The sequence below is a fragment of the Rousettus aegyptiacus genome, unplaced genomic scaffold (assembly GCF_014176215.1).
Source record: "Rousettus aegyptiacus isolate mRouAeg1 unplaced genomic scaffold, mRouAeg1.p scaffold_m13_p_8, whole genome shotgun sequence".
Taxonomy (NCBI): domain Eukaryota; kingdom Metazoa; phylum Chordata; class Mammalia; order Chiroptera; family Pteropodidae; genus Rousettus; species Rousettus aegyptiacus.
Window position 1 is genome coordinate 10,901,995 of NW_023416311.1, and position 27,779 is coordinate 10,929,773.

General features: G+C 43.5%; 1 protein-coding gene across 34 annotated transcripts in view; it reads right to left on the bottom strand.

Moving 5' to 3' along the window:
* The window catches only part of RBFOX1 (RNA binding fox-1 homolog 1), a 1,358,182-nt gene that overhangs the window by 31,924 nt on the left and 1,298,479 nt on the right, over window positions 1–27,779 (bottom strand). For 21 of the 34 annotated variants that reach the window (XM_036226169.1, XM_036226178.1, XM_036226154.1 and 18 more), the window contains 3 exons: window positions 26,750–26,882; window positions 10,648–10,690; window positions 5,814–5,878 (listed from right to left, as the gene is read on the bottom strand). In XM_036226169.1, coding sequence (XP_036082062.1) covers window positions 5,814–5,878; window positions 10,648–10,690; window positions 26,750–26,882 — 241 coding nt within the window. Of the gene's footprint in view, window positions 1–5,813; window positions 5,879–10,647; window positions 10,691–16,424; window positions 16,465–26,749; window positions 26,883–27,779 lie in introns of all 34 variants that reach the window. The other 13 variants (XM_036226176.1, XM_036226155.1, XM_036226160.1 and 10 more) reach the window with 2 other exon arrangements.

The following is a 27,779-nucleotide window of genomic DNA, read 5'->3' on the forward strand; positions in this document are numbered from 1 at the left end:
ATTGGATGAGAAAAAAAAGGCTACCATTGGCTGTCATCCTCATTTCATTAAAAAAATATTATTATTATTATTATTATTATTATTATTATTATTATTTTTAACAGCATATAAGAAAGAAGCCTGGATAAAGCCTGAGCACTCCCAGACGAGCTAACAGCCATATTACACTATCCCTGTTCTTTTCCTGTCCTGGTAACCCACTAAATATGTCATCAGAGGCCGTCAGCAGGTCTTGAAATAGCCTTGAGAGAGGGAGTGCTTTAAACAAAGCCCTAGGACGAGATCTTGAGATCTCTGCTTGCACACACATCACAGGGAAGAGGTGCAGGGGCTTGCTACTGCTTCGTAACCAGAAACAGTTTCAACTCTTACGGAATGTGATTCAGGTAAGAGGAAGGGGAAAAACAATGAGAGTCCTCTCTTTTGTCTGTTTTGTAGTGTCTGCCCTCATTTAGGGAGTCGCGTTAGCCGCAGATGACGCTTTCTCTATTCTATCCCACAATAAGAAAAAGTAAAATCATTAAGACTCTAAAGTACAACAATATTTTAAAAATTAACCTTTCTACAAAAAGAAAAGAAAAAAAAAACTCTGTAAAGTGGTAAATTAAATTTTCCACTCACATGGCTCATATGCTTTATAGGCTGACAATCCCTTTTTAGTCTGTATCATTTATAAGGACTCCGAATCAAGTGGTCTCTCATTCTAAACGCAACCATCAGCTTAATTTTAACGACAGCATCTCTCTATATTTATTCTGAGTCCAGGAAGTAAACAGTCTTCAAATAGAGAAGGAATAGCCTGCACTCAAAGAATGAAACTCAAATCTCTTTAGTGCTTCAGTTTAGGTCAAGCTAAAGCTGTGTATAAGAATTTAGTCCTATTTCATATAGCTAAAATTTATGGTGAAATATTAAAGAAGATGGTAGAGTAATGGTCCTTTGCTTCCTTCCTTCCTTCCTTCCTTCCTTCCTTCCTTCCTTCCTTCCTTCCTTCCTTCCTTCCTTCCTTCCTTCTTTCCTTCCTTCTTTCCTCACTCCCTCCCTTTTCCCTTCCTCCCTCCCTCTCTCCCTACTTCCTTCCTTCCTTCCTTCCTTCCTTCCTTCCTTCCTTCCTTCCTTCCTTCCTTCCTCTCTTCCTTCCCTCCTCCCTCCCTCCCTCCTTCCCTCCCTCTCCTTTCCTTTCTCCCTTCTTTCTTTCCTTTCACTTTCTTTTTCTTCCTTCTTTCTTTCCATTCATTCACCTGACCACCAATATATCTATGTATCTATTTATCTATCATCTATCTACCTTTCCCTCTATCCATTCATCCATTTGTCTATCCATGCATTTATTTATCCACACATATATGTACATATGGATGTATGTACGATCTATATCTATCATCGTCTATTTATCTATATAATTTAAAATAGTAGACCAGTTTCTCCATGATCCCACAGACATGGCTACTTATAATTATTGAGTTTTTAAAAAGAACTACTAATCTATTTCTCTCTGAAACAGAACATTTTATTCATAGGTTATGAGTATCAGAATTAAATCATGTCATAGCATGTGACTTGTGACTGCCTGAACTTGACAAGTCTTGGCCTCCTTGTATTAAGATTTAACTAGATACTCTAATTAGTCCTTTGCGTGGTCCTAAAGCGCATGTGTGTATGTGTGTGTATGTATTGTGCATATACGTGCATGTATATATGTCAACACATATATATGTATGAGTGTATATATATATATATATATATATATATATATATACTTCGAATGCAGGGAGGAAGATAATTGATATTATAGCCTTTTAATCGGGTGTCTATTAAGTCGAGCTATATAAAATTGCCAACATTCCACCACTTTTGTCACACAAAAACAGCAATTTTATATGATGCGGTCTAATACTACCAATGAAACTTTAAGGTCTCACAAATGAACAAACAAAAAGAGGTAGAAAATAAAACAAAGCCCTGTTCCCTGTCTCTTTTGCTCAGCCTGGGGTCATCTGCATGGCCAGGCCTATGATTGTATGTCAAAAGCCACTGACCTTCGGGGATCTGTAAAGGAAATGCACGTCTCACGTGAAAGAAGTGGCCCCTGGTAATCAGTGCGATGGGGTGGTTTTGAAATTTCTGAGTGAACTGCTTTATATTACTTTCTCCTGGAGCTGGTCCGTATGCACTTCTCTCTGTCCTAATGTGGAGGGATGTCCTCATGCACCGGTTGTTAGATGTTAGAACGTCAACAAGCAGGACAAACGTGACAAATGTCTGCCTTTCCGGTGAGCTAACATTTTCATCCAAGCCATTTACACATCATACGTATTTCCCCCAATACCCGTGGCACAATTCACTGGACAGGGAATCTTGCCCCCTTCCCCATCTCGTGGTCTGGCCGCTCAAAGATGCAACAAAGACCAACTCATAATACACAAAGAAACCAAGAGCCAATCAGTAAAGAGAAGGCTGCCCCCAGGCTTAAGTCAAGCAAGCCATTCATCGAGCTAATGTGATGATGGACCTGTCCAATCCAGAACATTTCACGGACACATCAGCAACACCAAGTGGCATGCAATGACCAGATGACCATAGGCCCCACTGCCATGCTTTGATTGGTTCAAGCTCAGGAAACAATCTTCTTTGAGAGTCTGGATAGTTGGTTTTTCGTAAATCAAAGCGAGATTACAAATAAAGATTTGGTGAGGTCAAGTGCTTACCAAATGTTTGCTAAACGTCAAGAAAAGATGTTTGCCTATTCCCATTAAATTTGTCAGTGAGACTATAAAATCACCTAGTCCAGTCAGGTCTTTTTCTTTTGGGGACATCTTTGCCCACACCAGATGGTCTTCATTCTGGAGGTCAGCATTCAGAAACCCTCGGGTGCTCTGAGATAATCAGCATGTGATCATTTAACCAAAAAGATGATGGGCAGGGAGTTGCAAGATGCCCATCAAAGACCTTCTGGACAGTCCTGAGGTCACTGGAGTTCAATATTTTCCAAAGGTCCCTGAATCTTTCATTTGATGAGGGCTTAATCTATGCCAATAAAAGGTAAAATTCTACCAACTGGGGACCCCAAATTTCTTTCATTTTCAAGACATCCGAAGAGTGACTCACAATTACAGGGAAAGTCTGCTGTAGTTTCTCTTTTGATCGAGTTGACAACTAGTAGGCGTTACCAAAACATTCTCTCTTCCTGCTGATTTTGCTTCCTGTTTTGGAGGAGTATCTTTGGGTTAAGAAGTTTTTCCTTTTCGATATCCTGCCTGTCTTCTAGAACAGGAACTAAGAATCTATCACTACTATTACACTGTAATCCCATAAAAATAAATTATTACGCAGCGGCCCTAAGATAAATTCTAGATACTTGGCATCTTTAATCTAGATGCAAAAACTATTCTGGTAATTTTACATTTTCCCCCAAATATGTGTCTTCTATAAAACGGTCTTCCTTCTCTTTCCTTGCTTCCTTACTAAAAATAAAAGGAAGGACCACCATTTCATAAATGCACTTTACAAATCAAGCTAGAAATAACATTTTAAAGATTGTTTTCTGGTAATTTACCTATTGCTGCATTTACCTCAATGCAATATTTCCATATGTGGCAAGTATCTTGCTTATAATAAAGTTAAATAGGGCTAGTAATCAATTTCCACAGCAACCTAGAAGACCTAATGTGCAAATTTCTTTAATGAATAACGAGAGGCCAATTACATGGACAAGTCTATAGTTAGTTGGTTTCTTCAACTGAAACTATTACACTCAAGTGGGAATTGCAGAGTTATTCAAGATTTACCAATCCAAGAGTGAGGGCAATTTTTCAGTAGGACATGTTGTCAATGAGAATCTTAATAATGTTAAAACAACACACTTTATACACATATTTGCATATATGGTGCTCCCAAATGCGGCAAAACATTAACTTAATTTTTAGATGAATGTAAATGGAGATGGCCAGATTCTCAAGTAATTCTATTTAAGAATAGTATTCAACATTATTTATTGTTTTCCAATGTCTAGATTGGCCTAATTACAGAAAGCAATTTAAATTACATCTCTGTAATTAACCTTGTTTTCGAATTGGGGGTACATACACTGATACTGAGAAGCAAGATGAAAATCCAATGAAATAAATCTGTTGAAGATTCTTATAATTATACGGCAGGCTAAAGTTACTGCGATTATAATTATGTACAAAGTGGGTGTTTGAGAATTTAGTATCTAGAGATATTTTCATAAAAATAATTAAGGGTTGTAGATGAACCACATTACAATTGGTACTCGGTGAATCTTCAGCGTACAGAACTTAATAGCATTAAACCTTTTCATTTGTAGAATGATCTCGAGCATTTCAAGATGGCCGACATTTTTATTAGCCCTATTGACTCTCTCCATTTTCCTGATCCAGTGTCAGAGTGTACTGAAGATAGCAACTTATATAAAACATTTAGCATCTTGACAGCTGATTATGGGGTAACTGGATAATTTGTCTGTTTATAACTGAAACTTGACAATTGTTTCGATCTCTCTGGAGGTTCCCTCTGGCCTTGAAACTCTTTATGGCTGTTTAGAAAAATGTAGTAATAATAACCTGCATACAACCAGACGGCAGATCTCTATGCTACCTTGCCAAAGAGCCATTTATCACGGGTTTATGCATGGGGTCTTCAAAGTGCAGCTTTTAGAGGTTCAGCCATTTATTTCACTTCATTACACCTCAGAAGAATTCTGTAGCTACCATGAGCTAACGACACATTTGTGAGAAATGGAATGGAACTGCAGAGAAAGCACACCACAGCAAACCGAGATAGGAGCCAGGTCACGACAGGCCAGGTGGGAGAACCAGTGGCTGCTGACACCTCCCCTTCAGGGGTCAGATCCATCGCCTTGCTTACCTGTCTGACCCAGCATGCCTCAGCCATACATGCAAATTGTTACCATCGCTGCTTTGTTCGTGAAACATGTTTTTTAAATTAAAGGAGTCATTACCCAAAGTAAGCAACCTCCATGACATTTGAGCATGCACAGCATCTGAACATTCACATTTACGTCCTCGAGAAACAGAGCCAACGAGTTGCATTCAATATGGAAACGCATACTTTCTTTTTTTCAAGGCACCTATACAAAAATAGCTGTGGCTTGCCATTTCAGAAACCGAGTCATCTGTTAAGCCTGGGTAATTGGCATCCCCCACCCCTGCCATCCGGTCTGACTTCCGCATTTCTTAAGCCCACTTCCGTCCCTTTCCCTGCCAGTCTTCACGTGTGGGATGTGTTACAAATATGAGTTGGCTTATCTCTTAGTAGGATCGGTCACTGGATACACCTCCCCTGTTCCTTTATTTTGGATTTAAAAAAAAAAAATGCTTTCCTGGGTGTAAAAAGTTGTTAAAAAAAAATAAAAGGAGGAAATGGGGTGCTTGAAATCAAGGTAACCCTGCAGGATCATCTTCTGGTTGTCTTCCTATGAGTTAGAAGAGACCATAGCTTCACGGACAAGAACGTGAGAAGCTTGCACGGGAAGTGTACGTGTGAACATGCAAAGTGTTCTGTAGCAGGGATTACGAGAGCTATGCACGAACAAAGCTTATCATTTTCTTTGTGTCTTAGCAGAGAAGGGCGAGAAGTTAGTATGAACTAGACTTAACTGTTCATCCTCTCTCTACGTGGCCCCGTGTTTTGCTTCATCATGGGACTTAACTTTTTTGGGTGCTGCCTACCCAGCAGTCATGCATGTACACCAAGACTGGACGAGAATCTCGTCTCCCACCAGCTAAGTTAAATTCCAAGTAGCCGTCAAGCAAGAGAAGAAAGACCCTTACCTGTCACTGTAGGCAGCGGCAGTGGCAGGGGTAGGCTGGGCGTAGCGGTATGCAGCATAACCACCCTAAAACACAAGGAGAAGCTGGGCTTAGTAATGCCAAGGAGCCTGACTCGGGGACACCCGACTGTGAAACCACACCAGTACAGCAATTACCCAAATCTAACCATCTAAAGTGGAAGTTAATGAAAGCTTAGTATCAAAGCGGAGGTACAAAACACACCAGAGAGACAGGGGGTTGAATACCAACCCCAGCTGGATGTTAAAGGTTAGCCGGTATAAGCATATCCCCAAGGGAGAACCCAGACACCTGTAACGGACGTGAACCTAAGTGTTAACGGTGATTGTCCTGGGCTCGGCAGGATTATGAGAGATCATTTAAACACTCTTGATACTTGGCTGAACTTTCCAGATTTTCCAAACTGATTATACCTTACCTTTACTTATTAGCAATTAACTTACATTTTAGTCAAATGATCTCTGATTACTTTCTTAAAAATCCAATATAGGTCAAGCTACTGTCCTCTCGTCTTACTCTTATATTTATTTAAACAAAATAATCCTCGGACTAAAATTTTATTAGTAATCTTTTGCATATATAGTTGTTTAAGCAGTAAAGCAATTGAAGACAGTCCTTAGCTTTCTACATGTTATACAATTATTTTGAAAAAGGAATGGAAAATGCTTCTTAAAAATGCTGTCTTTGGGCTAAAGATATCACACTGATTCAGATGGGAAATTTGTTTGGTGTGGAAAATATGATAAAGTATTCCAATTTGTAAATAAAATCATTAAGGGAGAAAAAATCTGAAAAAAAAATTAACATTTAGTTGTATGTACCAGTAATTGCAATTGTTCAATTAAGCAGAGGACAAGCAAATGGGCATATTCAAAAGGAATTGTGTTCAGTGGAGCATTGATTATCAAACTGTGAAAATAACAGAGCTTCTTGCTCAGCCAACCACAGCGATACATCAACCACTGTCGAATGATCTCGGCACAATTAACAAACAGGATCCAGTCTCTACAAATAACATAGGGACCATTCAGGTTCTAATCTGAATACACAGTCCCATAATCCTCTGAAAGAAAGGTTCTCACCCCCACCGAAAGGGGCAACTCAGGACAGACTACTGTGTTGGAGGGCGTCTGAGAATAAAATTACAAGTATGTTAGCGGGTACCTAAGAGCAGAATTGCAAATGGAGAGATTCAAACAAGTAGTGGGATATAAGATAGATGAATGGGGAAACTACAAAAGGCATCTTTCAAAATGTAGATTAAACTGATCTTAATAGTTTGTATCTACCAACCACAGCTAATTTTCACAGTAAGCTTATTGTCACTTACACTGCAATTCTAAAAAGCTAATTTATCTCCAAACGAGTTCGTTCTTTGGCTCAGTCCTGGAGAAGACACATCCAAGACATCCTGACAGATAATCACCAATAATTTGGAGCTAGTTAAAAAGAAAAAAGTCTCCCTTGAAAAACAATGTAAAAAAAAAAAAAAAAAAAAAAGAGGTCTTAGCCAGACAGTACCTGGTGTTCCAAACACTGTGTTCTCTAATTAGGAAGGGGGACGTTAAATGTGCTGAGGCATTTATGTAAAAGTGAAGCAGTTGTCATACCAGCACCAAGCTCAGGTACCGACTGATGGGCTGAGGGGAAAGTGGGTCACCGGATTTCTGGAGCCATTCTTTTCATCTGCTTGTCCTTGGCTCTCCTGATGCATCCAGAGAGACCCCGGTACGCAGGTTTGTATAAGAAACTTAATGAGGGAAGAGGGAGCTGGAACGGGCTGGCTGATTGCTAGGGGGGAGGCACCAGCTGCACCCAGCTGAAAGCTTTGCGTGGAGAAAGTGTGTGTGTGTGTGTGTGTGTGTGTGTGTGTGTGTGTGTGTGTGTGTGTGTGTATGTTTTCTCTCCCAGAAGAAGAAAAGAAAACAAAGTTATTGCCAAGATATTTGCACCAAGTGCCATGCCAGTAAATCATGACTGGGTGATTGAATCTGGTCAGAGCAAAGATGTCTAGCAACGTCCCAATTGCAAACTCTTTGAACTCTGTAGGTCTCTCTCAGCTTCCGCAGTAGTTTTTGTCAATGAAATTACATAGCGAGTTTGATATGTGGAAAAAACGGGATCGGTGCAAATAGAAAGTAACTAAAATGAACCTCCCTCACTCCCAGGTCCATAGGGATCTGCCGTGCACCTGGGATCCATCTGCACAACAGGTGTGCTCGTCTCTGAAGCTTTGAGAAGGCTGCATCTTCTCCACATTTGCATAAGACTTAGCCATTGAGAGACCTTGGTGTGTGTTTCCATGTAGGATAGGAACAAGTGGTCAGCACCCTGATGCTTATCTTTGTTAATAAAGAATTTGTTCACAAGCATTCCCAAGAGTCAAGGTCGTAGTTTGCTAAAGTCTGTAGAGCCAGTGGAAAGATTTCAACCTTGATCGGCGGTCTCCTTGCTGTCCAGCAAGACCTCTTGGTGATAATGAAAATATTCTCTATCTGTGCTGTCCGATACAGTAGCCATTTGTCCTGAGCAACTACTGAACGCTTGAAATGTGGCTGGTACAACAAACTGAATTTTTAATTTATCGAATTTGAGTTGATTTGAATTTAAATGTGAATAGCCACACGGAGCTGGTGGCTACTCTGTTGGAGTCTCGGTCTATGAGATCCCCAAAATACGTAACGATTGAGAGAAGAGAAGGATCAGGTAGCCTGATATCTCCACATCTATATATTGCATTATTTTCCTCTGCTACTTTTCTTCTGTACGAAATCCATATTAGGGGACTAACAGAGTTGTGTGTTAACTCGGTGTATGTGTGCATACACTGTAAAATGATCAAAACAATACAAATTGCTTTAATTTGCCTTTCTAACAGGTAACTGTAATCAATTTTATTGCTCCACATTTTGCAGCTCACTGAGCAGAGCCAGAGCTTCTGCAAGGTTCTGTGGTAATGTCTGAAAAAGGAACGCTCCCTTCCATTTACTGTCACCAAACCGTGTTCCTGTTGAAACCGGTCCTCTTAGATCTTAGGGCAAAAATGCATCCTTGACAGTTAGATTTTTCCCACCTCCAAACCAGAGGAAAAAGGGGAGACAAACAACACAGGTCTACTCTCCCCGCTCATAAAACAAACTTTTTTTTTTTTTTTTTTTACATACTGGGCAGCAAAATCTAAATGTGACCTTATAGAAAATAGAAATTTTAAATGGGCATTATGGATTGCCTCTTTCACCCCTGCCACCGTCCCCAGAAGGGGCCATCAAAGATACCGGCTCCCCTGGTCTGAAACAGTTCCTTTATTAGCGAGGTCCGTTGGGGGAAATTACTCATGAACGACCTCTAATGAGTCTCCAGTAAAGAGCATTTTCAAAAAGTGTGGCTAGTGAGATCCCAACAGTGGCAGAGGAATTGGTTCCATGACCAAGAGATCTTTGGGAAATGCCGAGTTCGACAAAACAGAATTAGTTGGTTACTTCGTTGGCGAAAACTCCTAACGCTATGTTGATGAGAGTTACAGATCTCGATCACACGTCAGAGTCCTGCGACAAGGGAAATTACGTTTCAGACTTTCGAGCGTATCTTTGGAAAACGAAGCTCTAATATCCAGATGGTGACTGACTTAGGAAGAGACATAAAACGTGTGTGTGCCGGCAGGGGCGTGGGGGAGGTTGGGACTGTGTATATCTCTCGTTAGCAATGTGGTGATGGGCTTAATCACAGATAGAGAGGCCTTCTTTCTGAGAATATTCAAGGATCCCACTTGAATATTGCAAAACAGGTGGATCGGTGAATATATAATTAACTCAACATTTCATTTATGAAAACAACATTTAGAAGAACGTTTGCAAAATGAAAAACTTAAATAGAAATCATTACTCCCTAATTTATCTACATCATCCATTCGGCTCTTTTCGAAGTGTGGTAAGTTTTCTTCGAATGTGAAAATAAACGTTCGGCTCAGGAATTTTAATTATTTTGCTCCCTCTTCAGTGCAAGGACCCCTTTTTCATAGTAGATTCCTTATTAAAACCTGATTAATTTTCACAGTAAAAAAATGTATTTTCTTAATTGAATTAATACTGAACAAAAATGATAATTGCAGGTTATAAGGAAACCCATGTAATAAAACTCCCACTGCTCATCCTTAGTTTTACATTCTCCTTTCATTTTATTTGACAGTTTTAATGTTGGCTGTAGACCAAATTTGGAGACTCAGCCAGCTATACTCCAATGGATGTGTAGATCTTTTTTCCTCCTGCAAATTTGTTCATTTGGGAGTTGCTTCGGCAGTGAAAAATAGGTTTGAAAGCGATAGCAGTCAGTGTGAAATAAATTTATAAGAAGCTACGATGACACCAGGGAAAGATATATTAGTTAGGCTGGTCCTCAATGCTAGATGCGGACGAGGTGTTTTTTTGTTTGTTTGTTTGTTTGTTTGTTTTTTAATTTAACCATTCCAGTTGACTCCTGGAACCTACTCAAATTTTTCTTAGACAATTGGTTGAATGAAACCCTAGAATTCTTTTTTTTTCACTGAACATACGTTAATTGAGTCCAGATACATTTTAAGCCAAGAAATTTACAGTCAAGTCAGATCCCCATTTGGATATACTCAAGATCTAGCAAAGAGGGGATGTTGGAGGATGAGCATGTCTATTCTAGAAGAATAAAAAACTGGAAAATTCAGTTAAGTCTTTCTTCCTTCTATGTTAGAGGACATCTCGCTCCCCCAAAACGGTCTTGTTAGTAGGATTTCACAGCAAACCCACAACCAGAGTGATGACTTTCTCCACCAGTCCGGATTTCATACCTGCAGCAATTTATTGCCATACACAGGCTCTTGATACACTACTCTATAAGGAAACAGAAATGTAATGTTTTCAATGCAAAAATGAAATAAATAAAATAAAATGCATAAGTCAGACAGAAATTCCGGAGCAATTCATTTACAAGTTTGCTTCTCCTCACTCGAGACCTGAGAGCGAGCCACTGACCAACCGTAGCTGCAAATCTCCGTAACGAGGGTGCGCCGGGATCAATCCGCACTCGCTGGATTTGTGTCATAACCTGTGTTTCTTTTTAAAGGAGGAAAAAAAAGATACTTTCATGGCTTCTTACCCTTCCAAGCATAGTCCAATGGTTCAAGTTAACTATTTCAAATTTCTTTCTCAAGCTCATGGTTGGAATGCTATAGAATACCTGAGCAGTTAACCCGGATGCCTAGTCATTGAGGCAAGTTAAGATAAAAGGTCTGTAGCAGCTGTGTTTTTAAAGTTTAGTTGCGACTAACAGCAGAGAGAGCCCAGTTGTATTTCATGAATTGAAGCACATGGTGCTACCGAAGCTATGCTGAGTGGACATGACTAGAAAAAGAGCGTGTGTGTGTGTGTGTGTGTGTGTGTGTGTGTATGTGTATGTGTGTGTGTGTGTGCACGCCGTGCATGGGTCCAGAAGAGCTACTTAACGTGTCATTTACCTCACTCCAGTCTAAAACTGACAAGATCGCAACAGAACCCGGGGACGGCCTGGGAGGCAATCTGTGGACGTGGGAGTGATTCCTGGGTGCAGCTAACCTGTTGGGTGGGTGGTTCTGGTTTGAAGTGAAAATTGCCAGTTCCGAGGCAGATCTCCAGGTGAACACTGAAAGAGATTCAGGGACCTGCCTCATGAAGGTATCTATTTTTAAATTTTTTGACTGCGTGCATACTATATATATTGTCTTACGTAGTCTGGCTTTCTTTTCCCATTCAGTTTCACTTAACCTTCCTCCTTAAGTTAAAATCCAAAAGTTCTAGTCCGCTCTCTCTCCCTAGTTCCCTTTGCTCATTTGAAAGCTTCGAGTACAGATATTACTCTCCAGTGGCCTGCCACCCATCACTCTGTCACTTCTCACCGTCCTCCTTTCTTCCTTTTACAGTGTTCCTCGAAGTTTATTCGGCTAGGGCCACGGCGTTATCCTGTTGGCTCGGGGCTTGACCTCTGTAGCTAGGTTATGAGGGCGCAAACCCCGATGTCAGCGAAAATTTCTGGATGAATTTTAACATTTCTATTCTAAAACGAAACAAAACAAAAGTTTCCTATTCTAAAAACAAAAGTGATGAGACCCCTTCCTTCTGAGGCCGTGATGAGGAATGTAAAGGCTGAGCGTCTGGTCTCTCACGTGGCGGAGTGCTTAACCTCTTTGATGGGCTGTCGCCTCCCGCCGCAGTGACTGACCAGCCAGCCTGATGCTGACCTTCAGCAGGCTCACACTGAAAGCAGGATCTCTGGAACAAGGAAGCGGGGTTTTCTTACTTGGAGAATTTCCTCTTTGCAGCTTTCTGTGTTCCCCGAGCTCCTGACACTTCCTCCTGAGCTCAGGCGTGAGTGAAATGAGGACACCTCTTTCTTTTAAGATCCACGGATGGCAGAGTGACATGAATTCAGAAATAATTGTGTTTCGCCATGGTGTCAACCAAGAACTTGTTATGACAGAATTTAGGAATGATGTAAAAATTGCACCGGAATCTCGTCGAGGTGTATTTGCTAGGCAGACTGAAGGCTGCGCAGCCTACTAAGGGAACTTAGGGCTCTCCGAACACAAGCGAAGGAGTTAATGTTTGTCTTGTCTACCACTTCGTCCCTCATCTCTCTTCCCCCTTTCCTCTTCCCATTGCCCAGAACGCCACTGTCTTACCCCAGTTTCTACTGACAGTTTATCTATTCATTTTTTATAGCTCTATTATCATTTCCTTCTTTCCATTTTCAAAGGTTACCTTTTAATCCAATGCCGTATCTTTTGAAATCTCCCAGAGTGGGTGAAGATGAAGTGTCTCGGCTGAGTTCAGTTAAACAACACTTATTTTCAGCTCCCCGATCAATTCTGGCCTCATGAGATCTACAGCTTCGGCCCTGAATTAAATGGATTGTTCTGTAGGTCCACGGAACTTAAGACTTTACTGAACTGTTCGGTAGGGGATGTTGTTTTAGGAGGAGGAATGTACGGCAGGAAGGAAGGAAGGAAGGAAGGAGGAAGGAAGGAAGGGAGAGGGAGGGAGAGAGGGGAGGGAGAGAGAGGAGAGAGAGAGAGAGAGGAGCGAGAGGGCGAGAGGCAGAGGGGAGGAGGGAGACTTGAGCATATCGCTCTCTCGCGAGCGCTAGATAGCTCTTCTCTTTCTTTGAGGCTTTACTCTCTTTCTCTCTTTCTTTCTCTCTTTCTTTCTTTCTTTCTTTCTTTCTTTCTTTCTTTCTTTCTTTCTTTCTTTCTTTCTTTCTTTCTTTCTTTCTTTCTTTCACCTACAGCACCTGGTCTTCCTAGGTGGTCCCCCATCCAAGTACTAACCAGGCCCGACCCTGCCCAGGAGCTTCCTTAGTTTTTACCTTAGCTTCTGGCTCACAGCATCTCCTAACAAGTCTCCTTGAGCAATGAGCCCACTCCAGCAACTTTAGGGCATCTATGCCCGCCTCTCCCTCTCTCCTCCATCTTCTCTTCTCTGTACAGCTTAAGAAGAAACTTGGGGCAGGAATTCTGCAGGCCTTTCAAATCAGAAACGCCCAAGGCCTCCCGCATCAGGTGGGAGGGATGGGAAGACCTTGGACAACAAAGAGAAGGAGGGGTGGGAGAGAGCGGGGTGCACAGAAAAGGGCATGCCCTCTGGCGCATGCGCGGCAGCCTCCTTGTTGAGCTGCTCTGCTATGCCCCCGAAGCGAAGAGCAACCAAGTAGGAAGAACTGGAAAGCAGACTCCCCTTGACTTCTTAAACGTAACCTAGGCGAGAAGCTTATTCCTCTGCCTAATACAATTAAAAAGAAGCAACCAGTTTAAACCTATTAGACATGACTGATGCATCTAATACATGTCCCAGGTCCTCTTCAAATTGCCTTAAACCTATTTATTGTGCACTACTTCTAATGAGATTGAAGGGGCAATTCCTTTAAATAAAACAGAACCTCACACGCTCATCTACGAACCTGCTTAATAATTATTTCTTTAAGAAATGGAGCTCTGAGGACATGCACGCGCATCAGAAAATATCAGTATCTCAAGGGAGGTGGGAGAAGCAGCTTGAAAAAGCACGTTTGAGATTATAATATTCTTCTAGCCACGATGAACCCTGCTCCGTACACTCTAGAGTACAAGAAATAACCATATTCTTCCTTGCCCTTAAATCAACTTAAGGCCATCATGAGCCCGTGTTTTGCTTCTGGTTGGTGGCAGGCCAGCCCATCACCGTGCCCCACAGGCTCGCACCACCCAGCAGCAATATTCTGAAGTTTGCATCGTAAACGAAGTGCAACATTAAGAAAAGTCTTCGAGGTCTGAACTATTTCTTGGAGAGAAGACAAAAAAACATGTACCGGGTAAATAAAACTCAAAGTTTATATTCTAGTTGGTTTTTCCATCACCTAATGGCCTGTTTGGAACTGCCCCCTGAAAAAATCTTATTGTCCTTATAAAATGAACAGCAGGAAAATGATATATATATTTTGAGGGGGCTACTAGGGTGGCTTGAAAAGGGTGAGGAGAACAGTTTTCTAAACCTAGACACCAGGAAATTCGGGACATGATGTTATTGACGTAACGCCCCTCATCTAAACCTCACCCAAACCTCACCCAGACACCTGTAGGCGACGTACTGCTGGGCCTGGTAGGCTTTGCCTAAATAGGATGAATTGGTAGGAAATAAAAGCTCCTAAAAGAACCGAGAGCACAAAGAAACTTTTTTGAGATTTCCTCCCTGAGAGGAAGTTCTCGTGCCTTCTTTGTGTGGATGTTGGTGTGTTTATTGTCTTCTGAGTCTCTCCACTTTCTCCGTTTGCCTTGTTCTCAGGGATTTTTATTTGTCCCAACAAATCTGAACATACTCTATCAGTTACTCCAGTTATTAATTTCTTTATTTGTGAAATCTCACACCCTTAGCTTTCAGGCAACTTCTACTTCCTGCTCTTCAAAAATCTATGGAGCAAGAAAAAGATGCCAGTTTGAAAACTCCTTAGGACAGGACAAATTAATAATCAGATCCATTGTTGTCATTTGAACAGTCAATACACAGTAGCTAACATCGTGTTTCCTTTTAGCTAGGTTTAGTGACATCCACATTTTCCCTTGGGTGGGTGTTGATGGTAATAGTTTTCTTTTTGGTAGACTTTCTCTTTTCTAATTTCTTCACCCCTTCTATACTTCCCTCCATGTCTCATATTAAAAATAAAAGATCTTTAAACTTAGTAATGTTGACTATAGTTCCTCCATATGCACAGTCCACCCAGAGACTAAACAGGGGGAGCGTGCAGACCGCTGTCGGGGTTCGCTGGGCATCTAGCATGGATGAGATCCAGACTGCTCAGCCCCCAGCCTGCCTCTCTAGTTAAAATGGTATGAACTGAAAGTTTAGAAAAAGAGGACGTGAAAGCTACATGAAAAAAGAAATTGGTTGTTCACTGAGTGGATAAAAGACACGCGGGTTGTTCGTTCATTTTTTTATGGAAAAAAGAGCTAATCTACGGATTGTCATAAATGTACTTGATGCAGTAATAATATAACCTGATAAAATTCATCACCGATGGAGATTAATACTATGTCTCAAAATGTAATTATTTGAAATTTAAAGGGAAGAAAAGTAAAGGACTAGTGTCCCATTTTGTAGTAAATAACATCAATTTGATCAGAAATATGGTTTTATTTTTCTCGTCTAGTCTTTAAAACAGTAAGCATGATTCCAGTGAACTTATTTGAGGTCACCTTGTAATAAAAAGTATGGGATTTAGAGAATACCCTCAATCTTGACAATTTATTTTAAATTGTGTTTATTCCAAGTCATTTTCATAACATTACTACTAATATCATAAAGTGAGAGAATAACTACTTCTAGATCAATCTAGGTAAATTTGATTATGTCCCTATAATGAGAAACATCCTATTCTTTTCTAAAAGTGAACAGGTTAAAAAAGTGGTCCCATTTAACAAACAATCCCAACAGCTTTAAGTCAGGTAACTGTTCTAGGGTAACGGAAAAATAAGGGGTTGAAGAAAATAAAGGTTTAAAGCTCAAGTTGGCATAAATTTTGTTAGGAGATGATTCTTGCTGAAATCATTGAGAGAGAGAGATAGAGAGAAAGAGGGAGAGAGAGAGAGAGAGAGAGCGAGAGAGAGAGAGAGAGAGAGAGATCTTTCTAGGGCTTTTCAATATATTTATAAGAAAACAATGAAAACATCAGCCATGAAAATATCTTTTAACCCTCTGCAGGAGGTACCTACAGCTGTTATCTTAAATATTATACTGAAAATGCGTAGACCATACTTTAGAGAGAATTTCTTTTTTGCATAGGGGCAGGTCTTAATATGACATGAGAGAAACGCCACCTTTTTTTTGGGGGGGGGCGGGGTGCTTGCATCTATTCTAAAGTTGATCAAGAAGTTAATTCCACTCACTCAGGGGTGCGCGATGCTGTTGTGAGCAGAGGGCCTGCTGCCCCACGAGGCCCTGGCCTCCTTCCCACAGACCAGGAAGAGGAAACGGATGGCCCCGAGTAGAGAGCTTCCCAGCAAACTTGTAAAAGGAATGACTCCGGGAGGAAACAGGGATGGCATGCACGTTAATGGATACTTACATAAATGTCTGCACCATAAAATCCATCCTGGTAAACAACACTGCAAGGGCGCACACACAAAGAGAAACGTCCATATTAGTGCATTTCCCCATGCAGACACACCAACCCCTGCACTGGCGAAGTTAGTCTGGTCACGAGATCCAAAACACAGGAACCGAGGACGGTTGGAGGTTAAGGAGGTTGGAGACAACGGCAGTCGATCAGGCTGAGAAAATTAGGCTGGGGTTCGGTGTTGGCCCCGTATCAGGAGGTGGAGGTGTGCTGGGTACCAGGCTTCCCACCCTTTCGGGAGGGGGTGCAGAAATGCAAAGAGGGTTGAGGTTTAATTTAAGTGGCCTAGACAGATATGAGAGTCAGAGTCTGCGTTCAGTTGAAGAACCACATGGCCCTCCCTGCCCTGGGGGAGGGGGGTGAAATCAGCTGCTTAAATATAAGGGTAGGGGCACAGATCGTCGCATTTTCACTCTAGGTTTCAGCTGAATGACCTTAGGGGAGCTGGACAACACAAACAATTTCAGAAAAGTTCTTCTGTATATTTGGTAATTCTCTATGCTGCTCGTTCATGGTAAATGTAGCAGAATATCTCTAATTACACATGTGCATATGTGTGCAAAAATACGTGCGTATACGTGTGTGCAAAAATGTGTTATACATGTGTGTTTTGTGTGTGCGAATGTGTATGTGTGTGTTAGTGTATATTTGTCATGCATGTGTGTGTGCATACGTGTGTCCCTGTGTACACCATGCCCACGTGCATAAGCGCATGTGTACATGAATGTATATGTGTGATGCATGTGTTAGTGTGTGTTTGCACACGTGTGCTCATGTGTGCATATGTGCGCACATGCATGCATCTGTGTGTATATCTGCATAAATTATAACCAGACTAAGCAAAGCTCCACATTAGGATTGAGCATAAAACTCCCAGCAGCTTTCTGGTCACTGTCCATAGAATTATCCCAGAGAGCAGGGACTTCACAGGGGGAGAGAAAAAAGATCCTAGAATTCTCCAGAAGTTTCTTGATATGTTCCTTGAGTGAAACAGCTAGGAAAGAAAGTTCACAGCTATAAGATCATGGGAAACTAACTTAAAGTCCCTAAGCATTAAAATAGGCGGAAATGAGGGATCATGTGTCGCCTGCAGACCTCACAGGCTTCTGTGAGGGTCGCAGGAGACCTTGAATATAAAAACGCGTGTTTCTGAATGCATGTTTTCCAAAGGATGGTAGCTGTAATTAATAACCTCCCCTAATGTCTCCCCATGGAGTTTACGGATGATTTATGATTCTGGCAAAGGACCAATGAACTCCTCCGTGGAATGGAGCTGTGGTTCTAACAGAAGCACAACTTTGATTACCAAAGGATGCCCTCAGGTTCCAGCAGCAGAGTGGACCCACACGTAAGCCAAGCATATCGAGCCAAGGGAGGACGCTTCGCAACAGCCACGCACACACGCGTGCGCGCACGGCAGCGACACTGGTTTGCTGGAGAACACTGCGGTGTGCTCCTCAGAGCTTTTCAGCGTTGATTGGAGAAACCCCAGGTACCATCGTCCTTAAAACGGTGGCAGGGATTTCACACGCTGAGGAGGCAGGGAGGGGTCGCTTCCAGCTGGTTTTCGCTTTGATCAGAGGGGCTACAGCTCACGAGAGCACTCGCGGAGCAGCATAAAGCCCTCATCCCCGAGACCGAGAGGTGCGCGGCACCCTGAGCTGCGCTTTGAATTCTCTTTCAACATTTCCAACATACAAAGAAAGTGTCTGGTTGGGGGTCAGACGGCAGGGCCGGCCTCTGCCATGAGGACTCGGAACAGAGCTGACGCAGTGGGGGTGGGGGGATGGGCAACGAGTATTTCGTTCGGGCCTGGGACCACGGGGCCGATCACTCAGCCATAGCAAATAGCTCTGCCCTGTTCTTCCATGCCACATGCCTCTGCGCGCGCTGTTCCGTGTGCCTTTTTCTCCCAACACCTTCATCCGAAAGCAGATCGCCATTCGAGAGCCACGTTAGAGGAGACCCGCGAGGGCATCTGGGTCACATTTCAGCCTCGCCAACAAGCAGCGATGTACGTTTGGACAAATTATTTAAGCTCCCTGAGCTTCACTGCCTCGTCTGTAAAACGGGGAAAGAAGCGCCCACCTCAAGGGAGGATTCGGCCAGACGGTGGCTGCGAAGTCATGAGCAATGTACTTGACCTCATAGCTCTGACTGGATGTCACCATGGCTATGAGCTTTATGCAGTGACCCCCTGAAGTGGAGTTATTTTTCCCCCCTGTAAACACCAGCATCACAATCTTTTGATCCTCACCTGGTCAAATCTTAACTATTCATCAAATATTAAAGGTATTTATGTATGGGGTTCATTTTACCTCGAAAGTTGCTCCCAGAAAGCTTACTCACTGTTCTATCCTGCTTATGTCTGACACATGACTAGTCACCCAGATGTAAAACAAATATCTATTGAGTAAATATTGCCTGCATTTTAAAAGGGGAGGTTGGGCATGAGAAGGTGACAGAAGGTCGTACAGGGTAATTTATTTATCAGCTCCAGGAAGAATTCAACAGCAAATTAGGAGGACGGATCCTGCGGTCTCATTTGTTTCTGATCTGGTTTATTCAGCATCAGTGGCTGTTGTCAGTGGATGAGGAGAAGGCGAATAACATTTAAAAACTGGACCCTGACTTCAGGGACCAGTCCAAGAGTCTAGGTAGAACGTGATCCGGTACGGCAAAACTTAATATTCACCCAAATATTAATATATATTTGAACATGGGAAAGAATGCCTTTTTCTAAATATTTGTGGAGAGAGAGACCCCATCTGTATCCGCTCCCCTGCAAATGCAGGCATACCTTAGAGGTATCGCTGGCTTGGTTCCAGACTACCCAACACAGCGAGTGTCGCAGTAAAGCCAGTTACGACCTTTTTGCTGGTGGAGGGTCTTGCGTTTAGTTTGTAAAAACTGTAACATCTGCGAGGCACAATCAAACGAGGTCTGTCTGTAACGGAGAGGAGCTGTGCCAGACCAGGGGTGGGGGGGCTGTTCTGGGGGACCCTGCGGTGTGGCCCAGCAGTGGCGGAGGCGGAGCTCTGGCTGGGAAGTGGCCTGCCCCTTCCTTCCGCAGGCCACGCTCTCGTGCCCTGCGGCCAGCTGTGTGCCTCCCTGTCAAGCCGGTGTGTTACCAACAGCTCCCAGAGTGAGACGAGAATGGGCCCTGATGTGTATTCAGGAGGGTGACGGAGTCGCCACGCTTTGCGCTCCAAGGTGGCCCTGGAAAATCCCTTGGGGACTCGGACGTGCCACATTTGTGACACAGAGAACCAGAGAGAAAATGTGCCATCACGGGCTTATTTTGGAAGCTACAAGGGACAATGCCTCTGCCGTTGGAATGCTCACCATGCCCCAAGCGCTATGCCAAGGCCTGGGGAGCAGAGAGAGCGAGTCTCCACCCCGCCCCGACCCCCGCCATACCTGCGCTTGGGGAGCCTATGGGGGTGGGGCGCGTCGTCACGAAGCCATGTGCCTAAATGTGAAATGGCAGCTGTGATGGAGGCTGCGGAGGACGGCAGCTAGGGCGCTCTGAACGGGAACCGGGAGAGAGGGCTAGCGACAGAGGCGAGGGGACCCGATGCCACGGAAGCCAGGTACAGGCAAAGGGGGCGCCCCTGCGAGGCCCACAGGGGACGGCGCTCCTTGAGGGGCCTGCAGGAATGGCATCATGTCCAGCTTTGGGAGGCTCGGAGGCCCAGCAGAAGCTGGTGGCTTCACCGAGGAAGGAAATCAAGGATTCTGGCTGCTGTGATAAACCACGCCGGCGGGGACTGCTTGTGTTCACGGAGTGCAACACCTGCACGTCCTGGAGAGAAATGAATGAGAGGCCGACGGATGTATCGATCTGCCTGATAACTCTAAAAAACCCAGAACCAAGACGGTTGTCCTCGTTAGCGGTGTGAGATGAAGCCACTTTTTGGGCCAGCAGTTTCACCAAAGTGCTGAATGTGTGTGTGTGTGTGTGTGTGTGTGCGCGCGCGCGCGCGTGTATTTCCCTAAGCTATAATAGCACAAGCACAAATACTACTATTTTTCACGTCGATAGAGCGATGACTCTGTGTCAGTCCCCAGTCTAGGCGTTTTGGGCTCATTATCCCACTTAATCCTCGTAATACCCCTTTGGGATGGATAATACTATTGTCGCCTCTTTAGGTATACAGAGACTGAAAAGAAGAGGGGGGCTGGGTAATGACAAAGCCGGCATTCTAGCCCAAGTAGCCTTGGCTTTGTAACCCAGATTTTAGATGGCTATGGCAGGCGGCAGTGGTCAAATCTCAGCACGCATCTGAACCGCTTGGAGGGCTTGTTAAAACACAGATGGCTGGGCCCCACGCCCAGCCCTCAGGTTCTGAACAGATAGATCCGAATGGAGGTCTAAGAATTTGCATTTTTAACAAGTAACAGGTGATGCTGCTTCTGCTGGTCTGAAAAATAATAGACTCACTGCTCTATGAAATGCCACCTTTCTGCGTGTTTATGTCTGACACGACACCGAAGGTCAGCTTCCTAGATTCTATGCGAAACGGGCTCTAGTTATGGGAAATCTCTTACAAAGTTTCATGCTGGTTTCCATGAATATATCCAAATGCTTTTTTTCTTTTTAAAAAAAAAAAAAAAGCTGCATGAAACAGGCACACTTACAATATCAGATTTGTAAGGAGAAGGGGACAGGGACAAGTTCCAGTATGCAGCTATAGATAAATTAACCACCGTCCAGTCACGAGAGAAAGGGGTTGCTTTCATGCAGTGAACAGGTGCAGCCAATTTTAATGCAAAGACGGTCTGTGTGGCCATGCAAAGGTAATTGCATTGCTTGTCACTCACTTTGGGACTGCAATATGCTTTTGCAAGAACATAATGCAAATGCACATCTCATTTTCTTAGAAAGGTAATAACTGTAGTTAAATATTTGGATGAATGCAAGCAGGGAATGACTGCACTATAGCAAATTAGTTTACTTAAAAAAAAAAAAAAAAGGAAAGAGAGAATAGGATGCCCAAAGTATATGATCTGTTTGTGTGATATAATATACCCCAACCACACACGTATTGTTGAGGAAAAGATTATTTAAAGCTGTTCTACTTTTCTGCCCCTTCCAAGTGGAAATGAATTCTTTAAAGTGTTTGAATCTAGCTGTTTTTGAACAGATGTCAGGTGGTTCCATGAACTTCCTGATGTGTGTGTGTGTGTGTGTGTGCGCGCGCGCGCACCAACATTTTCCTAGGGAAAATACATATTTTAATTAGACAAAGGAATCTATGACATTTCACTCTCCTCTCCCCTCCCCCCAAAATTTAAGAAATGCTGATTATGATATTTGTCTATTAATGTACCCAATTAAGGACTTTTTTTTTTTTTTAATGTAAGAGGTTACATTTAAAAACTGGCTGAGAATTTGAATAAGAATTCACATCCAAAACAAATGAAAAGCTAGAGGGCTTTCTGGAAAGTATTCTGAGAATGAATGGGTGATGGTGACTTTAGTTCCCAGTGTTTATATTAAATTGGAAGGTTCAGATAATATGGTCTGAGGAGTAAACATTTAGAAATAAAACTCAAAGAGCATGGGTGATTTATAGACAGAAAGGTGCATACACACAGTCCTAGAGGCTGGCTATCAGAGGCTTTTTTAGGACCGAAAGCATTCTCTAAATGATCTGCATATGGATTTCATTCTTGCACTAGGCAACTTTAAGAAGTTCGCTCCTCGGATACCACCGTATCTTTCCTATACCCAAAGTAGCACGGAGTCTCCTCAAAATATTCCTCAAGCTAACTCTGAGAAGTCGTGCATAGATGTGTCATAATTAATTACCCGAGAAAGTACAGAACATATTGCTCAAAGATATGCAGAGAACCAAGACCAAAATCCTACAGCAGATGCTGAGTGCTTAGTTTGAAATACTAATAATTTAAAAAATCTATGATGCTCCATTAGACTACTATACTATAGTCGCATACAATATGCACGGTACATAGTAGGCACTTGATAAGTAGCTGTTTCATAATTAACTAACGAATTAATTAAGAACAAGAACTTGCTGAGGCCAATCTCAGGAGATTTCTTTGGAAGGAGACTGAGGTTTAACTGCTGTCTTTCTAACATCAGATGTTGTACTAAGTCACCCGCAAATCAATCGCTGGCATCCACAAATCATCAATCTGCATGATCCAATAGGTAGCAATTACCCAAGGGGTAGTTTTTTCCAACTACGAGTCATCGGAAGACAGACTGGACATTGTGGCTTTTCCATCAAAACTGACTCCAGGATCAAAGGCAAGGAGGAAAATGGAAAACGTGGTCCATTTAACTCTGAGACTGCTCACGAGTTAATATTTGATTTATGATCTATACATTCCGCGATCTATTGAAGCCTCTATCCAGAGCCCTCTCTGTGGCTTGTGGGCGTTCCCAGCAAAGGGGCACGTGACGCTTACAGGGAGAGACGTAGGACCAATAGCTGCGTCAACCTCAACAACAGCAGCTACCGTTCACTAAATAGGCATCATATGATGGACCTTAATAAGCCGTAACCCTACGTGGACTTCCCTATTTCATCCTCTATCAAGCCAATGGGGGCAGGCATGCCTTCACTCTCCTGTCAAGATGACTGTGCCTGCAGAGGTTCAGTCAGCTGCCCAGGCTAGTATGGGATCGCAGAGCAGGGGCTAATCTCATCTGCTCCAAAGTCAATGCCTCTATTGAGCTGTAACAATCCTGCAGACTGTGTAGACTCTAGCTTTCTAACTCCTCGCCCGTTCTCATTCAGGTCGTGTTGGTCGGCTCAGTCTAGGGTTCTGCACTCATTTCTATGACCCCTCCATGGTCTGAGCAGAGCCCCTGCACCCCTGCCACCTGAAGGAATAATTGTGTATTCATGTCCCAAGAAGATTCTATTTAGCTATGTGAGAATGAGAGACGGGGCCTCTCCATAACCCATGCTCTTTACTTGCTGGGAGGAGCTTCGGAAAATATCAGGATGTGAAGGGAAAAATCAAATCAGTGAAAGACAATGGAATGCAAGGATCCTCAGATCCTGGACACCTCCAACGGTCACCCACGGCTCCACAGGAACAGCCATGGAGGTGCTGTGGAATTTTCTTTTTTTTCAATCTCTCAGTTAAAAAAAAAAAAAGAAAGTACAGAAGCCATGCATGACAAATTTGTGGTTGGAATTTTAATAACAAAGTCTTTCTTATTGGATGCTTCATGAAGAATAGAGGTTTAGATATGTCTCCTACTGGCGATAATGGTAAAAATAGATTCTTTCTGGACAAATACAGTTAGCCAGGTGACATCGGAGAAAAGGTGGGGGTCACTGAGTGCGAGGGGGAATTGCAGAATGAGATCTTAACGTGTCAATTTAGGAAATAATCGGACATGAATGTGTCACATATTTCTTCTCTTTTCTAAACACCCAAGCTGGGCAAAGGGTCCTTCCTTGGTAGTCACACAACACCTTATCACCTATCACATTTATTGAAATTGTCAGCTTATATGGTGTCCTCTGTCCCCAACTGGAAGAAATCTCTCCATAGGTGCCATTTGCCTCCATGTCTTTAGTGCATGGAGCTGAGAAAAGGAATGTTAAGCTGAACCAGAAATGGAGTGAAGACTAATCAGATCTAGCAGTCTTCCTCCCAAGGACTTTGGAGACACACAGCTCTAGGAAATACATGCTATTCCTGGGCCACCTGAATCCTGATAATGTCACTTCCTGGAAACAGGTGTAAGTTCCCAACCTCTATGCTACTTGCTTCAACACAACACAAAATCAGGGCCCTCCCTGCTCCAGCCAACCTCTGCTCCTCTTTCCAAGAAGTGCCGCCTCCCTACGGTCTCCTGCAGCCTAGGCCAAGTGAGCCAGAGGAAAACGGAAACCTTCTTTGAAGATGCTGCGTTCACACTTGTTTGTCTGGTACCAATGCACTTTAGCCAGTTTGTACTCCATCAAAACACCCAGGCAACTGGCTGAGTCACCTCCTTTTTGATCAGCACTTTGCAGACATGGACACACACACCCCCCTAATCGTTCTGCTCTTCCTACTCCTTCTGTCTTAAAAATTTTATCTTAGTCCAAAACATGGGTTCAGAATCCCACTCAATATTGTTAGCAAAGAGGCATAATCCACCATGATAACCCAAATGATGAAGAATGTTGCTGGAAGAGTAATATTAAATCACGCCTGAAGCAGTCACAAACACATTGTTTCACCGTTTGGAGATGCCTGTGTTTCTCCCTGGCGAACGTGGCATTAATTAGTTATGCATGGTTATTCCCAGCAAAGAGCAAGTTCATTATAAGTCAGCAAATTTCAATTTTATAGCAGGTGTGTTATTCTGAGATTTTTACAAATTGTTCATGTGAGGATAAGCCATATAATTTTACTTTATTTTTTTCTGTCCAATACAGCGCTGAGATACTAAGGGTATATACACTGGAAAGCTGCAATTACCAGCTACTAAGATACGATAATGATTTTCAGACAAACTAATGTGGTATAAACATGCAATTTTGCATTTATGGCTTATGAATCTTGCCTTAGTAATTACATGAACCTAGCGGGTGACTTTTTTTTTTTGGTCTTTATGACTCGTTATATGACCTTGGAAAGAACAAGTCTTTATTTCTGCCTTTCTGGATCTATAAAATGGGCTCAGTACTGTGTGGCTGAAGATAATGATTATACTCTCAGTGATAACTCATATCACATGGTCAGGTACATGCGCTTAGGACATTCAGATACATTATTTTGGAGGGTGAGGAGGAATTAGGGCCAATTCATCCTTGCTTTGTGATTACCTGCCATCTTTTCAATACATTTTTTTCTCCTTTTTTGGTGTTTTGTGCACTAAGAAGCTTGGAATTGACCTAACTCTAATGTTAACACCAGAAACAACGGACTTTGTCTTATTTCTCTGTTTTTATTTTCCCTTCCTAATGATTCCAACTAACTCGTTTCACTTTTTTGTAGTCTTAACTTTGCCTCACTGTATTTGTTTTTGAAACACTTCAGGTGCTCTCCTTTGGATTAGGTGAGACATGAATAAATAAATAATGAAGAAAAGAGTGTTTCCCTTTGTCATCAGTATAATCGAGAGGTGATCTAGGCTAAATCGGGTTTTTCTAAAAGATTTATAAGCAGTGGAGCTATAAAAAAAAAATGCATTTAACCCTTTTCACGCAGTTCCGAATTACAGCCATGTTCTTTCTAGAGGCAAGAAAGCCAAGTGACAAGCCGGGGAGGCCTCCTGCCAGGCTGTCATGGGCATAGCTGAGTGTTCCTTAGAGCAGCACAATTGACATTCCGGGTGGTAATCTTTGCGTTGGCGGAGGGGATGTCCTGGGCCCTGGAGGATGGGAAGCAGCGTCCCTGGTCTCCACTAGATGCCATTGTACCTCCCCGCTCCTGTTATGACACCAAAAATGTCTCCAGAAACTCCAAATTTCCCTTGAGCACCACTGCCTTAGAGGCAGCTGTCTCTCTCCCTGACTCCCAGTGTGCTGGAATGTTCTAGGAGGATCCCACTGCAGGAAGGCAGAAAGAACAGCAGCTCCGGGTGGCGGCCCACCGTTCCAGTACCATATATGTATATATATATATTTTGAGCATTCACCACCATTCCTTGCTATTCGCTGGGGAGTACCGAAGTCCATGCACGGAAACACCAAACTAGCAACGCGGAACGCATTAATTTGCATTTCCCTACAGAAGGAGGCGGGGGCAGGGGAAGTCAAACGCCATTTTGGAAAATCCAGCTAAAACGAGGCTGAATTCCGATTCCACTGAACCCTGAATCTTTGCATCTCACTCCACACCTAATTTTCTCTTCCCAGCCAAGGGGTCGGAAACCTTGACGCACAAGGTATCTTTGGGGAGGGGAGCAAGACCACCCCGGTGATGCTCACGTTTGAAACCCTCACGTCCCTCCGTGGATGGACAGAGGGGCAAATGTGATCCAACCTCCTTAATTGCCAGATGTTTGCAATCGTCAGAAATACGTCTTTGGCTGTAACCGTTTCTCTGTTCTCCAGCATTCAGTCTCAAAGAGCATTTACATAACAACATGTGACATGTCGAATGCTTTAAAGGCACCAACCATGACAGGACAAATTACACTCATTTTTCAATACTCTTTGCAAGGTGCTCCGCCGGCGGCAGGCGCGCGGGGCTGCATGCTGGGACGTCGCGGTGGGGCAGGCGGCCCGGCATGCGCTCGCAGACAGGACGGGGCTGGCGCGGGCGGGCCCGCCGCAGGCCGCCCCACTTACCCGCCGTAGGCCGGGATCGGCGGCGGGGGCGCCGCGGCCCGGAAGGTGTTGTACACGGTGCGGCCGCGGCCTCGCAGGTGCGCCCCTCGGTAGGCGGCCGCCGCGGTGGCTGCTGGATACGGGAAGCCGGGCACTGCGGGGCGAGAGGACAGAGCAAGGCAAAGGCTTTCAGACGCAGGACTGCCATGGGGTGGGGGGACCCCCGCTCCATGCCGCCCCTTCTCCCTGAAGCCCAAGGCTAGACACCTGCTCCTCCGATTCCCTCCCCCAATTTCCAGGACTCAGGGGTCTAAAGGTGGCAGCAGGGCAGGGGCCGAGGTCTGCCTCCAGAGAGGATGAACTGCTTAAGAGGGTGGTCCCTGTGCCCAAGAGAATGCGGCAAATGACAGACAGTGACAAAGAATTCTTAAAAAGCTCTCTGCAGTTTTTTTAAAAGGCGGATTGCAATATGTATACGCAATGTGTTCTCAACATCTGTCTATCCATCCGCGTATCCACATTCATATGCACACACGTCTAGCGTGTAATCTCTGTTTATGAGTGTCTGAGCACACAGTATGCACGTGTGCGCGCGCATGCGTGTCTGTGTCTGCGCATGTGCGCACACACGCGGGTACATCATTGTACATACATATACACCGTATGTCAGTGTGTTCACACTCATCTTCGTGGTTGAACTATGTGTCAGTCGTCTGCTCACAGCTTTTCCACATCCCGTTTTCAGTTATTTCCCACATTTTCCTTTATGTGCACATACCGCTTGTTAAAAATTTTTAAATTGAAATACGGCGTTCCTGCAGACACGTGTACGCCTCATGAGTGTACCTAAGTCCTCCTGCCCCAAGCAACACACCCTTACCAGCATCCTGTCAGCCCCCTAACCATTTAGGCAGCTTTTAAAACACACACGACCACCTTAATGACAGAGAGGTCTGGGGACTCACTCTTAAGAAGAAGACTGGCATGGAGTTTTCTGCCCCGAGGGAAAATTCTCTGAGCACGATAACTTGGTGGAGAGTCAGGAGAACCC